The sequence below is a fragment of the Tamandua tetradactyla genome, chromosome 12 (assembly GCF_023851605.1).
Source record: "Tamandua tetradactyla isolate mTamTet1 chromosome 12, mTamTet1.pri, whole genome shotgun sequence".
NCBI lineage: Eukaryota > Metazoa > Chordata > Mammalia > Pilosa > Myrmecophagidae > Tamandua > Tamandua tetradactyla.
In genome coordinates this window covers 63,311,277-63,325,452 of record NC_135338.1, presented here as the reverse complement: position 1 = coordinate 63,325,452, position 14,176 = coordinate 63,311,277, and the positions used below count along the sequence as shown (strand labels likewise).

General features: G+C 40.9%; 1 protein-coding gene across 8 annotated transcripts in view; it reads right to left on the bottom strand.

The window, feature by feature from the left end:
* Positions 1-341: 341 nt before the first annotated feature.
* The window catches only part of PPP2R5C (protein phosphatase 2 regulatory subunit B'gamma), a 211,173-nt gene continuing 197,338 nt past the window's right edge, over positions 342-14,176 (bottom strand). For 4 of the 8 annotated variants that reach the window (XM_077123579.1, XM_077123580.1, XM_077123574.1 and 1 more), the window contains 2 exons: positions 8,852-8,968; positions 342-2,849 (listed from right to left, as the gene is read on the bottom strand). In XM_077123579.1, the coding sequence (XP_076979694.1) occupies positions 2,718-2,849; positions 8,852-8,968 (249 nt within the window). In that variant the 3' untranslated portion in view covers positions 342-2,717. Of the gene's footprint in view, positions 2,850-5,176; positions 5,249-8,851; positions 8,969-14,176 lie in introns of all 8 variants that reach the window. The other 4 variants (XM_077123573.1, XM_077123577.1, XM_077123571.1 and 1 more) reach the window with 3 other exon arrangements.

Below are 14,176 nucleotides of genomic sequence, written 5' to 3'. Positions count from 1 at the left end.
TGCTCAGGCTGGTACCCTTGTGGTGTGGCTGGCTCCGGCTCAACAGGAGCTGTGAGATGGTCAGGGCCAGCCTGCCCCACATCACGCCTAAGTTTCGTGTCATGAGTAATAAAATTCACATGGTCTTTATTTAGTTCATAGAATACACCATTTTTAGAATTTTTAAAATTAGATAAAAGAGCATATTAAATGGCAAGTATATGAAGTTTCTCTTCATAAACAATGTCAAAACAAAAAATTTTCAAATTACAAAATCTTAAAAAATATGTAGATACTTAACATTTCACCAAAGCATTAAGTTACATTTTTTTTAAAGAAAAATAATTGTGCACTTACCTATGTTTGCTGTTTCTATGAACTTTTTTATTCTGTACATAGGACATTTTGTACAAAATATGAAGTCTACATTTTTATTACTTATTACCATAAAACAAAGATACAATGTATGTACAATATTAAAAGGAAGCCATACTAAAGCCACACTAAAAAGACACTCAGAATAGTGACATTTCTGATGTACAGATACAGTCTGGAAATGTGAAGATGCCAACAGAGAACTTTATGAAGAAAAACAGTCACCAAATTACTAGCATATTTTCAGTGTAGTACTTTTGAAATCAGTTTGGTACAGAATAAACAGCCTATCTATATAATAATCTAGATAAGTTGAACAATTAGCACAGGGAATCCAAGTACTAACTAGGGAAACTTTAATAGGTCAAAATATTAAGTAATAATAATACCTTTGTCAAAGAAAATTAGTTTCTCTCAACTTTTCTTTTTGGTGAATGTTTGTCTTCAATAAAGAGCAGAATTAAAACCTAGACAAAAAAGATGTTCTTAGACGTTGGGCTTCACACAATCAACCAAACATTGGTATTTTGCTTTCTTCCCTAGGGCAAAAAGAGATTCTTTCTAGAAACCTCTCTCACAAACATACTGAACATCCAAAATCAAGGTTATTTGAGAATCTATCGGCTAAAGATGGAAGTTCAAACAATGGTGTATCAAAATACAGAAGACGCTGCTTTATACAATAAAAAGCACCCTTTTTCCCTCAAAAGGAGAAGGCATCTAAACTTTTAAATAATAGATTTCAAAATGGTAATATGGATAAATACTTGTCAAGTTTCTCAGGAAGTGTTTCTTTTCACAGAATGGACTCTTCTACTTGAAGATGGGGCAATCTTTTAATTTAATACTTGCTCTAAACACAATAAATCCCCTCCCCCAAAGTGATTTTCCTCTGAGACACAAGGAAATAAGCACTGTCGATGGATTTGAATGAAATCAACTGGCAGTGACAGCAGCTCTGCACAGCTATGTCTGCTTCTCACAATAATTAATGGACACAGGAGACCTAGATAAAAAGACAGATCTTAAAAGAAACTGCATCTTATCTTTTATGCACTGAGACATTTAACATTAAGTTATATAATCTTATGCCCGAGACAAAAGAAACTAGAATCACTTGTTCTGAATAGCAGTGCACATTTCAAACAGCTTTCAAGCAAGATAAATAAGTCAAAATACTGGCCACCCTGAGAGAAAAAAATAGACAAAGCACTAAATGTAAATATTTTCTCCTCGTGCTATTCCATCTAAAACGAAAAAGCTCAATACAAACATGCAAATAAGTTTGTGAAATAGCAGCATTTGAAGACTGATGGTAACTTAGATATCATATTTCACTAATGAGGTGTTTATAATGTGTGTGCTCTTTTCAACAGAAAAAGATTCTTCTGGCGTCGCCCTTGCCGGAGCCTCCTCGAGGCTCTGAGGGCCACAGGGAGTGGGTTCGGGACAGTGGAGCCTCAGGTAGCGGTCGGGCCGACCAGGCTGATTTGTTGCTGAAAGGCAGCTGCAGTTTACATTAGGTCAATAACCGGTTTAACTCAAAAAGACCTCGTTTTAACTTTCCACAAGTTATGGAACTGTCAGAGAGCCATTTTATTAAGAGCCTTTTTAAAGGGTAACGATATCTAAATAAAGAAAAAACAATACTGCAAGTAAAAATATGAACACACAATTTCAAAATCCTCATTCCAGTCAAGGTTGGCCAAGAGCTCTGATTAAAATCAGTGTCTTCCACCAGCTTACTCCGGAGTCCTGGTGCTGTACCACAGCCTTGGGAATATGGCTTTAGATATTACATAAAAGAAGTAGGACATATATTCGTGTCATTAACAAAAGGGAAGAAATGCCTCAGAAAATTACAGTGGCTGAGGATTGTCACGTTACTCTTTCAGTAAGTTGTGTTAGAACATGAAAGCAAAGAACCATTTCGATGAGTAAAACAAAACCTGCAACCAAAAAATCTGTTGGCGTAACAATCATGGGGACACAATTTCAAGGCTGTAAAGTCTTTAAAAATTTGTAATACTTTTTAAAGTGTTCCTTTGATTTGAAAATAATTGCTACTGTCACAGAACCACCTAGTTTAAACATCTTGGTCAGACATGAAGGTGGCAGCCAGGGTGCTTTCCTAGAGCTGACTCAGTGGGACTCTCATGAGGGTGGAGGGCTGTGCAGACAGGCCCTCCACCCACCACTGTCGGGACTCTTGATCTGGGGCGTGGAAGAGTGTGTTCCTATGGAACGGGGTTGAAGGAAGCTCTGACCTGGAGCCTAACGGATTTGTATGGCACACAAAAGATGTGTTTTCTACAGAACCCACGAGGGAACTGCCTCCCCAGCCTGGCGTGGTCCTTGGGAGGCTAGTGCCCATCCCGGGAGAGCAGCTCGCTGGCCCCGCAGTGGGCTTCCAAGGCCTTCTTGGTGTGGAGGTCCTGAGGCAGCTCAGACTTGCGGTGCACAAGGGGACGGTCCTTCTTCTGATCTTTCTGTGCCTGAAATTAAAAAATGCAACGGGGTTGGCCGAACACTAAGCTGTCTGGAAAGTAAGCTTGCCCACTCACGGGGTCTCTGTGAGCCTAGGGCCTATCACGGAAACTCTAGGCTTCACTTGCCACGGGGAAAGAGGCTGATTTCTTGCACGGAGTGAGGCATTCAGTAATTTACCTAATACATCTGGTCTTTTCCAAATAATCTCACGAAGAGTGTGACAGGCTGGTGCAGAACCGTGGCATTATGGTCTTCTACAATGTGTAGGTTTTGGTACAGAATATTCAGCACCTCTATTTTGTAGAATTAATTGGTTTTAATAATTGCCCTAACTATACTCTAATTTCAGTTAAAATTACCAAAGCCATTCTATGGTCATATCCATTACTGAAGCATTTCAGAAAGTCTAAATTTCCCTTGGAGGTAAACAAAAAGGATGAATGAAAACACATATTTAAACTGGCTTTAAAAACAATACAGGATCTAACATTTCAAATTCGAACAAGGATTCTCAGACTGACATTAAAACCTCTAACACTTAGAAAAACTAATAATTTACATGAAAATTTATAATACTGAGGGTGAGAAGTAAGACTTCACTCCATTCTCTTCTTGAAGTTTATGAAATTTTGGTTTTACTTTACTAAAATAAATGAAATGAATCCCATTTTTGTGCAAGGATTTAGGAAATTGCAAAGAAACGGAAGCCAGATCTGGGGAGCTGATATAGCCAAATAAGTATTTCCAAGAATAACAGTTAAACAAATTATTTGGTTTTAAAGTAGGGCAATTATGTTAACGCTGGTATTCTGTAACAAAACATTAAGCCATCGAAATCATCCAAACACAACGTGTATGTCAGGAGACCCAACAGTTAGTTAGAAACCTTCTTGGATGAAAGAAAGTTCCTTAACCAGAACCAAGTCTTCCTTTCTGCTTGGTGTATCCATAAAAAAGAAGATGATATTGAAAGAGAGTAAGTCACTTTTGTGGTGGTGAATACATATTCATTAGAAAAAAAATTTTTTTTATGCCAATCAATTGACAGCCAAAATCACATAATGCAACAACTCGTCACAGTTTCCAGATATCTAACTTTGATATGGTGAGGTATGCTTTTCTTCACTTTAATGAAATTCAAGGAACTACAGAAGTCATAAATGAAAAGTTCACATTTCTGCAGAGCTAAATATGTCTCAGCAGGGTTCTTTGCAAATTTATCTATGAGAACCACAATAATGCCAAGGTTTAAGCAGAACTTTGCTGGGCCATCATTTCAGGGTTGTGTGTAGAAACATTAGCATTCATTCATGGCACAGGCAGGAATTTTGATTTTTGACCCTGGAAAGCAGCGTCAAGTGGTGTTAGAAGTAACAGCCACAGAGATGCTGATGGTCAGAGGCCCATGTGCTGCCTGTCCCTGCTGCATACTTGAAGATGCTGCCATTTTTGTAAAGCATGCTTGCATTCAATCATGAGAAAACCCAGAGGTGGTAAAACTCTACTCTGCACTTTATGTCCATTTTATATTGCTCTGTAAAACAAAACAAAACAAAGCAAAGCAAAGCAAAGCAAAACAAAACCAAGACTTTTATATACTTGAAATATTTAATTACTGCTGAAACAGGCATTCAAAAGAGAAGAAAACAGCACTTTAATAGAAGGCAATAGTAAAAATCCTCAGAGGTGGAACTGATAAAAGCAAATTTAGAAAACAAACATGACATCAGAGCTTCTGGAAGAGCAGAAATTGTGATGACTGTATCTAAGCCTTCCTGTTCAGGCATTTTAAATCAGTGTGTAAAGTGGAGGATAATTTTACAAACAACGAGGGGGTTGGGATCAGAAACACAGGAGCCAGGAAAGAAGGTGATGTCATACAGACGATTCCCCTGAATGAGTGATTCTCGGTGGAGGGTGTGGTGGCTAACATGTGGGCCCGGTGGAGCTGGTGGAAAGGAGGATGTGGACTAGAGAGAGGCAGCTTGCGGGGAGATCCAGGCCAGAGAGGCAGGGCCTCCAGCTGGCAGCACACTGGCAGGTCTCAAAGGCAGGATGTAAACAGGAAACGGGAAAAGAACATCGGGACGGGCACACACACGTGCTCCTCCTGTCTAAAGGAGTGAACACGAACTTTGCTTTTTAATTTTGGGTAGAATGAATCGGAATTTCTTAAAGGGCTAGACTTCTTTAATTTTGTCTTGACCATCACAAGCTGGAATGACATGGAAAAAGGGAAAATACTTCATGTATATAACATTTTAACTTGTCAATTCTTTTCCTAAATAAGAAAAGCCTTATATATATATTTTACATATTTAATCACAAATACCTTCACTTCCCACTTCTTGACTTTCTACACCTTCCTTACTTGCGTGGTTGATACTGCTTTTCTCCCGACCAACTGTTAAAATGAGAATTGTACATGTTTTAAATGTCTCTGATGCAAATGTGTTCACATAAAAATTACTAGTTTTTTTTTTTTTTTGGGATTTCTGTATGGGGTCACATAAGTTTCTCAAAAGAAAGCCAAATGATTCTGACCAGGAAATACACAGTTGAATTTCTCCACTAAAGTTCAGCCAACTATGTTCCCTGAGCATTAGAGTCTTGGCCAGCTCCCCCATTCTTCTGAGATACTATTATCTGCCTCCTATACCCATCCTGACCCCACATTCAAATCATGTTAATGGAATCTGGAGTTATTTGGGAAAAATAAAATTAGCTGAAAAAAAATTAAAAAGACATTGAAAATATTCAAATTCTGAATATAACATCCAAAAAGCTTAGTGTAAATTTTTAGCTGTAACTTTTTAAACCAATTTTTTTCTCCAAATCATGTATGTAAATTCTTCCTTCATCTTGGTGTACTCGCTTTAAAAATGTTTTAGAAAATTTCAGCAATATGGCTCCATTTTCAAATTAAGAAAAATCTATTATTTCAAATATTACACCTAAGACACAGTACTTCATAAATATTTTCATCTAAAAAGGTTGAAATTGGGGAAAGAATTTGACTGCCACAGGAATCTAAGTCTTTAAAACAGGCTAGCGTTAATCATAAAGTATATTAAAAGTCTTGGTTCTTTTTTGCAGAGTTGTTTTTGCTATTCTATAGGTCCTTTGCATTTCTGTATCAGTTTGAGGATCAGCTTATCGCTTTCTTAAAACAAAAAAATAGGCTGTTGGGATTCTGAGATTTTGTTAAATCAACAGACTGATATGGAGAGAAGTCGAGTCTTCGACCCATGAATGTAAAGGTGAGGGTGGGGGATATTTCTGAAAGAATGCCAATTACATAGAAATCTGAGCTATAGAACCTAATTTTAAGAATCCTGAACACAAACAAGGAAGCACACATGCTATATTCCTCCTCCACATCATTATCTGGAACTGAGTGAGGGGCTGACTCCAGGGATGGCCTCTGTGCCCAGGTGGCCATCCTGAGCAGTGGTGCCTTCTTCTACAGGTGTAGTTTTCTCGCACTGTGCACTGTACTAGAGTCAACTTTCAAAGGCAGTCTTACTCAAGGTAAGAATGCTGTTTTGGTTTGTGCTCTTGATCTTGATCAAGTTCTTCATCTCCTACAGAGTAAGACCTGAACTGGGACTATGTCCACAATTTGCACATTCATTACATCTGGGGTAAAGTATTCTTTTCCCAGCTTTAATTTCAACTTATGTCAAAAGGATGTGCCCCAAAGAAAAAAATTCCCTAACCCTGAAAGATTTGAGTATAAGAATTTGCTTGTAAAATATTAACCTTCTTTTCAACTTGTACAGCCCAAGTGATACAACACTGCCATGCGATGACAGATTCACAGGCAGAAGGGGCACTGTGATTTCCTGCTGCCTGTCCACAGGCAGTGTGTTCTCATATCCTTAGTAAACTTTATTTTAAGCAATAAAATAAAAATCTTAATCAAAAAAGGGTGACAACTTCCTTTCAAAGTGAAAAAATAATCATCGAGAAGGAAAAATAACACCCTCACAAATAAAATGGAGAATTTAAAAGGATTTTCATATTTCTGATTAAATCCATTCACTGCTATTAATAGTGAAGAAAGTAGGGAATTCAACTGGATTGATCAAAAAATGAGTTACTTATGTTCATTCAAACTACACTGAATTTTTCCACTGGATTTTAGCATTTTCAGACCTTGAGGAGCTGAAAGAAGCATTTATTCATTTATTTTTCATCTCATCCCAAGGCGAGGAAGTAGGTGGGCAGGAGAAGGCAGGTGAGTATGGTTACCCACAGGAAAGGTGGCCTTTCCTTCTGTGGTACCATGAAAAGATCTAGACCAGCGTTTTCCAAGTGAAACAGAACACAGGCTATGAATGTAATTCCACATTTTCTAGTAGCCACATTAAGAAAATAAAAAGGGGTGAATTAACTTCCAATACTATATTTAACAGAGTACATCCAATATTTATCATTTCAACATATATAGTCGATAATAAAAAATTATTAATGAAATGTTTTACATTCTTTGCCTCATGCTAAGTCTTGGATTCCCAGCGTGCGTTTTAGTTGAGCGGCACATCTGCCCTGGGGCTTGCCACATCTCAGGTGCTCAGGAGCTGCCTGGTGCCCGTGACCACAGCACTGGGCAGGGCAGACCAAGACTGTGCATGTTTGTCTGGTGAAGGAGGGGATATGAGTTACTCTAATTAAAACAAAAAAGATTTAATAATTAAAAAAAAGAAAGAAAGATTTAAAAAGGAACAAACAGAACTCTGCTTAAGGGAGCACCAAATGATACTCCACGTATAATCCACCTGTGCTGAGTGCACAGGGCACCTGCCACAACGGGGGTGATTTAAACACCTGCCTGAGGTCCAGCCACTTTTCTTTCTTTTCTTTTTTTAATGCTATTTATAAATGTTTATTAATGAATGCAACCACTTAAACCTTTTAAATTTCAGAATTTTAGTGTCAGAAGTCTTTGAGGATTCTTACTGGCTAAAGGAACCTAAAGTTTCCATGCCGAAAGGGACCAGGCCTGTATACCAACTTAGGATGACATGAGTTTGGCATAGTGAAGGCAGGAAAGCATGCTTGAAGAAAGGCAGCAGGTGAAAATAAAGGCCTCCAAAATACAGCAAAGACTGTAAACCACCCCGTCTTTAAGGCCTGAATGATCTATTTTCCTAGGTGATGATAAGAGTAGGAGAGGCTCTCTTTGGGTGAGTGCTGAGCGGAATTGGTAGTCCCTGTCCCTGGGAACTACACAGAGGCGACTCCAGAGCTAGGGCAACAGAGCGGATGACTTCCCTGGGGGCCGTAACTGCTATGAAGACCTAAAAGCAAATGTCTCTGGGCCAGAGAAGAAGTCAGAGGGAGGCAAAGGGAAAAAGAGGGAGTGGTGAGCTATTACTGCAAAGCTTTTGATTTTGCTCAAGTTAGCATTTAAAGGACAGTTCTGCAAACACAGCAAAACCGCAAGTGTACAAGGTCAGTTCCTGTGACCCTTCCCTCCTCAGCCCTTCACCTTCCCCCAACTCTGAAACCTGAAGCATTTCTGTACCCTGTCCTTTCCCCTTCCTCAAAACAAAACTGGATCTCTTCTACTGTTGGCCAATTTGAGCCTCACTTTAAAAGAAACTTTTATAGTCACATGAAAATGTTAAGAAAAATTAATTCAGAGCTGGGGATATCAATTTTTTTTTTTTAACATGGGCAGGCACCAGGTATCGAACCCGGGTCCTCTGGCATGGCAGGCAAGCATTCTTGCCTGCTGAGCCACCGTGGCCCACCTGGGGTATCAATTTTAATTGGGAAACAAATCTCATTCACATATTGAATCTTTAAAGAGTGTTTCCAATAATTTGTTCACTGAGTGAGACCTATGGATAAAGCTCTCTACAAGAGTACCACATTTTTAATTTTAATTTTAGCTTTGGCAGAAGGCACTGGTACCTATATGTCACTAACGGAAATGGCCTAAGTTCCTTAAGCAGGGCTTATGAAGAGTGCCTCCCCACTTAGCTCTGTGAACTTTTACCTGACGAGCCTCTTCACTCACTGTCTTTCTCAGCATCTGCACATCTTCCAATAAAGGCCCATCTGTCTCCATTGCAACCGGAATGCTCATGGTGCTTGCTCGACTATACACTGCATACTGGAACGCAAAGTGCGGAGTCACTGTGTGTTAGGGGCTCTGGGCTCGGCACCAGCCCCAAACCCCACCTGGTGGTGAGTAAACTCGCTATGCTGCTGCATCCCAGGTTCCCTACAGCCTTCTGAAAACCGGAAAATGGTTTATTCTCCTACTGTCCAGATAGCACTGGGGTTGGGAGAGAGAAGCAAGTTGCTTCTTCTTCCCGCCCACACCCTAAACTCAAATCCTGTGAACCATCCCTGCTCCCTGGTTGGCCTACTCCTCTGACTGAGCTTTTGGCTGTCTGACTCCAGTGACTCCTCTACTCCGTCTGAGTGGCTGCACAGCCTACCATGAAGGATGTGCTCTGGATTTGGCCTGGGGGAACTGTGTCAGCTCTGCAACCTTCACCTCGACCCCATTCTGGCCACAACCTGCCAATCTCACAGTCTTTTCCTGTTCTCCTACTGCTAAGCTGCATCGTTCTGTTGAGGGGGCTGGGTCTGACTCCTCTCTCCTTTTTACTCTGGCTCCTCAGCATTTTCCTCGTTTTATTTCTTTTCCTAACTTGCTTAAAGCCCATCAGTAGGATATGATCAGACCCTTTTATCTGCACCCACATGCAACCTGGACTAGTCCAAAGCTAGCACATGCTGTCTGCAATCCAGTGTCAGGCAGTGCTGAAAGAGGGCACCCTGAAAATTCAGCCTCCCCTGTGCTAAGGCCCCCAGATGCTCAGCTGTCTACACACTTCTCATCTGTTCCCTCTCCTGTCCCTACAGTAGCGTGGGGTCTCTTCAGTCTCTTTGTGCTCTGGGAAGGTTAGATTCTGGTTTGCATGGCAAATGGGTTGCCAGTTCATTACTAAGCCTCGTTGGCTTTCTGTTACCATGAACGTAAAATGGGGTTAGTACCACTGTAGAGGTATGTAATGATAGTTAGAATGAGGTAAGGTTCATTGCGTAGTCATGAGAGCGAGGTCAGAGGGATGAAAAGAGCCTGTGAATGACTGCTGGGAGCTGGGCTATTCTAGTTGCAACACACCTATGAAGTCATACCAAGACGCTCACTTACTGATGGGAGAATGGAGGCCCCCAAGGTCAAGGAGCTGGCAGGAGGGGAGGCTGGCAGTCTTGCCCACACTCCCCACTCCTTTCTTTCCACCTCCACCCCATCCCAGTGGGTGGCTCACCTGCCCACAGCTACCCTCACCATCTATGCTGGGACCTCTGCCCTCCTGCTGACTTTGCCTCCCCTCCCTCCCCCAATTGGGCAGCTTCCAGGAAGAGGGGCTTAATTTTCATCTCAACCTGCTACCATTCACTCAGCTCACTACGGTCTGGTGTCAGCCCTCGCCTTGCAGAGGGAACTGCTGACACCAGGTTTCAGCAACTTCTGGGCTGCTGTGCCAGGTTTTAAATTGTATTTTCCTCCATCCCTCAGTGGCAGGATGTATTTGAACACAATTGTTCCTGAAACTGGCCCTCCCTCGGCTTCTGTGACCCCAGCCTTTCCTTGTTTTGGCTCTCTGTCCCCTTCTTGGGCTCCTCCTTTCTCTGTCCACCCCTTCAGTGTCAGTCCTTGGCCCTTTCTCATGTTTTTTTTGGACAGAATGCAAAGGTGCCTTGCCCTCTCTCCAGTTTTCTCTCTGTCACAGACCACATACAGCTCCCCTCTCCCAGGGCTCAAGAACGTAAAATTCCTTTCTCTCCTGCCTGGAGCCCCTCCCTGAATTTGGACTGGCTAAGTTCCTGCACTGAGCTGAGCCTCCTGGTACACTGGGCATGCCTCAACGTGACGAGGCTTGCGCCCTTGCTTTTTCTTTATGTGTCTCTCTTTAAAGACGTGCACTGAACCTCCATAGTTATTTCTGGCATCTCACTCAAAGGTGGCCATCGGAACTTAATCCAACAGTCTCACTCTGGCTCCTCTAAGGGATGGCAAGCCCCTTGGAACCGGAGGCTATGACTTGTTCTCATTTTTGCATCCCTGGCAGCCCTCAGAACATAGTACACGCAGCTGGTGTGGAGAGCCAGGACCAGTGCTTGTCCTAGAGGGGCTTGCAGCTGGGTGAGGGGAGACAGAAGCTAAAAGAACAGTGATGCGTCTGAAGCAGAGCATGAGAGGGTTTTAAACCAACACTTTGGTCTTGGGCTTCTCTAAGAAAAAAATGGAGTGTTTTCTATGAGCCTGCCACGGAGCCTGCCAATGGAGCCTGCTATAAGAGCCCGCTACAATACTACCTAATTGTAATACAATTGTGTTAGAACACTGAATGAAGCTGAATGTGAGAATAAGAGGGAGGAGGGCTGGGGACACAAATGAAATCAGAAAGAAAGTTGGACAATAAAGATTGATGTATGATCTAGGAATGCCTAGAGTGTATATAATGATAGTGAATAAACGTACAAGTTTAAAAATGTTTTTGCATGAGGAAGAACAAATGAATGCCATTACTGCAGGGTGCTGAAAACAGAAGGTAGTTCATATTTTAAAATTTTAATGTATGTGTGAGACTAAAGCAACAAATGTTTATTTGGTATAAAATTTATATTTTGACTAGTGCAGTTCCTAATATAACTTATGTGGACAGCTTAATTGAACACTATAAGTACATGGAACCTTGAGTAGGGCATAAGATTTTGTAGGTTTGTCCAGAGTGATGCCCCAATAAATCCCAGTGATTTGAACAGTGAGTAAAAAAGTATTTGCAAAGTCCCCTTGGGGGAATGGTGAGAAAGGGGGAAAATTCAACTTCCCCAAGTGGAGAATTCTTCATATTCTCACAAGCAGTGGGGACAACCAAAGCAATAGGCTGAGTACCCAATCTTGGGGGTTGTTTAAATGAAACTTAACCCCACAAAGGATATGTCAAGGCTGCTTAAAATTAGGTCTAAGAGTCACACCCAAGAGAGCCTCTTTTGTTGCTCAGATGTGACCTCTCCCTCAGCCAACACAACAAGCAAACTCACTGCTCTCCCCTTGTCTATGTGGGACATGTCTCCCAGGGATGAGGACCCTCCCGGCAATGTGGGACAGAAATCCTAGAATGAGCTGGGACTCAGCATCAAAGGATTGAGAAAATGTTCTCGACTAAACGGGGGAAGAGAGAAATGAGACAAAATAAAGTTTCAATGGCTGAGAGATTCCAAACAGAGTTAAGAGGTTAGCCTGGAGGTTATTCTTAGGCATTAAATTGATATCACCTTGTTAGTCAAGATGTAATGGAGAGGCTGGAGGGAACGGCCTGAAAATGTAGGGCTGTGTTCCAGTAGCCATGTTTCTTGAAGAAGACTGTATAATGATAAAGCTTTCACAATGTGACTGTGTGATTGTGAAAACCTTGCGCCTGATGCTTCTTTTATGTATCTTATCAACAGACGAGTAAAACATATGGAATAAAAATAAATAATAGGGGGAACAAATGTCAAAATAAATTTAGATTAAAATGCTAATGATCAAAGAAAGGGAGGGGTAATGGGTATGGTATGTATGAATTTTTTCTGTTGTCTTTTTATTTCTTTTTCTGAATTGATGCAAATATTCTAAGAAATGATCATGATGATGAATATGCAACTTAAAAAAAAAAAAAGAGCCTGCTAAGGGAGCCTGCCAACAGCACATGAAGAGTCATGCTGAGCCCTCAGTGCTCATTGGTTCCAGGGCAGATGAATTGTTTGAAAATAAGGAGGCTAAGAACTGTTCATGGCAAATAAATGTCATACAGTAGGCTTGGGAAGGAAAGGATTTCACTAGGAAGAAAACCTGCCACTGGGGCTGGATTCAGAGGGGGTGAAAGTACACATGCTCTTCGAGCAGTATGTGTCGTAAAGAAAAGGCAGACAGACATTCATCAAGACCTTGTCCTCCTGAACATATTGGAAGGGAAAAGACATGCTGAGCCACAGCTCCACAAATGCAAGGTCTTTATTTTACAGAATTCCCATTTATGTCAGGGGAAATATGTAAAAGAATGTAGTATTGTCTCTTTGGGTAGATTAGGAGAAATGCATTTATATTAGAAATCTTCAATATTTAATTCTAAAAAAATTAAATATTCTAAAAAATAAAAGTGCATATGACATTTGAAAATCCCAACAACGCTGCCACAACTACTAAAACAGACAAACTGAAAACTCTAAAAGCACCACAAGCTTTCCCAAATCCATAAGAGACCTGAGAGGGGATATAATTTACTTTTTTTTTTTTTTTGAGGTGGGACGATGATGGTACATGGTCTGGGAATACAACCTGGGTCTCCTGCATGGAAGGTGAACATTCTACCACTGAGCCACCCAGGCACGCTTCCTGGGGATGTACTTTAATGCCTTTGAATTGATAAAACATTTGGTTTGTAAAAAAGGGAAAAGACATCAGAAAGATATGGCAATAATCTTGGATGGAAAACCAAGCTTCAAAATCCAACTATTTTCTTTACCTAATCACAAAAAAATTATATTCTCCACAAAACTGTTTATGTGTTAGTGTGTTTTTTGATAAACAGCAAGCAGCAACTAGAATCTAAAAAATTTTCTTTCAAGAGAATGAAAGGCAAGAGCCAAGGCTGTGGCTCCCAGCACTGGGATCTCAAGCCATGAAGTATTTTCCATTTAAGAAGCACTGTAGTGGGAAGCTGGAGAATGGGACAGCGCATGCTGGGAGCTGGGTATGATAGTTCTGGAAGAGGTGAGTGGGGCAGGCTCTGACCACAGCAGCTGGATATGTTCCCCAGGGCACTGATGAAAGGTGGGAAACCAGTATTTATGTAATTATTGGACATTTTTAAAAAGAATGATAAGAGGGAATGAAAAATGTAACCTAGACTCAGGAAAAAACAGAAAAGAAAGACAATAGGTATTTCAGAAAGGAACATTTGTTACAGCACAATTGTGAAACAAGGATGCTTCTGTTACTATATCTACCAACTTTTCTTCATTTGGAATGAAAAAGTTTTATGTGACTTTTCCATTAGGTTATTTCTATAGTCTATGTAAAAAAAATAAAATCAGATCCTCTGAGCTATATATATTTTATGTGTCACTTTTGCCATATGGAAAGCAGGGTCACCAGTCCTCCCAGGGAAGTGTCCATGTCTGTGCCCGGGTGCCACTCAGAACACAGCAGGACACTAGGGCGATGGCTGGCAGGGCTGACCACCCAACCTGTGCCAGGAGTATGGGTTTCCTCTGCTTTACAACAAATATTAGAACCTTAACCTCATTGTGATGA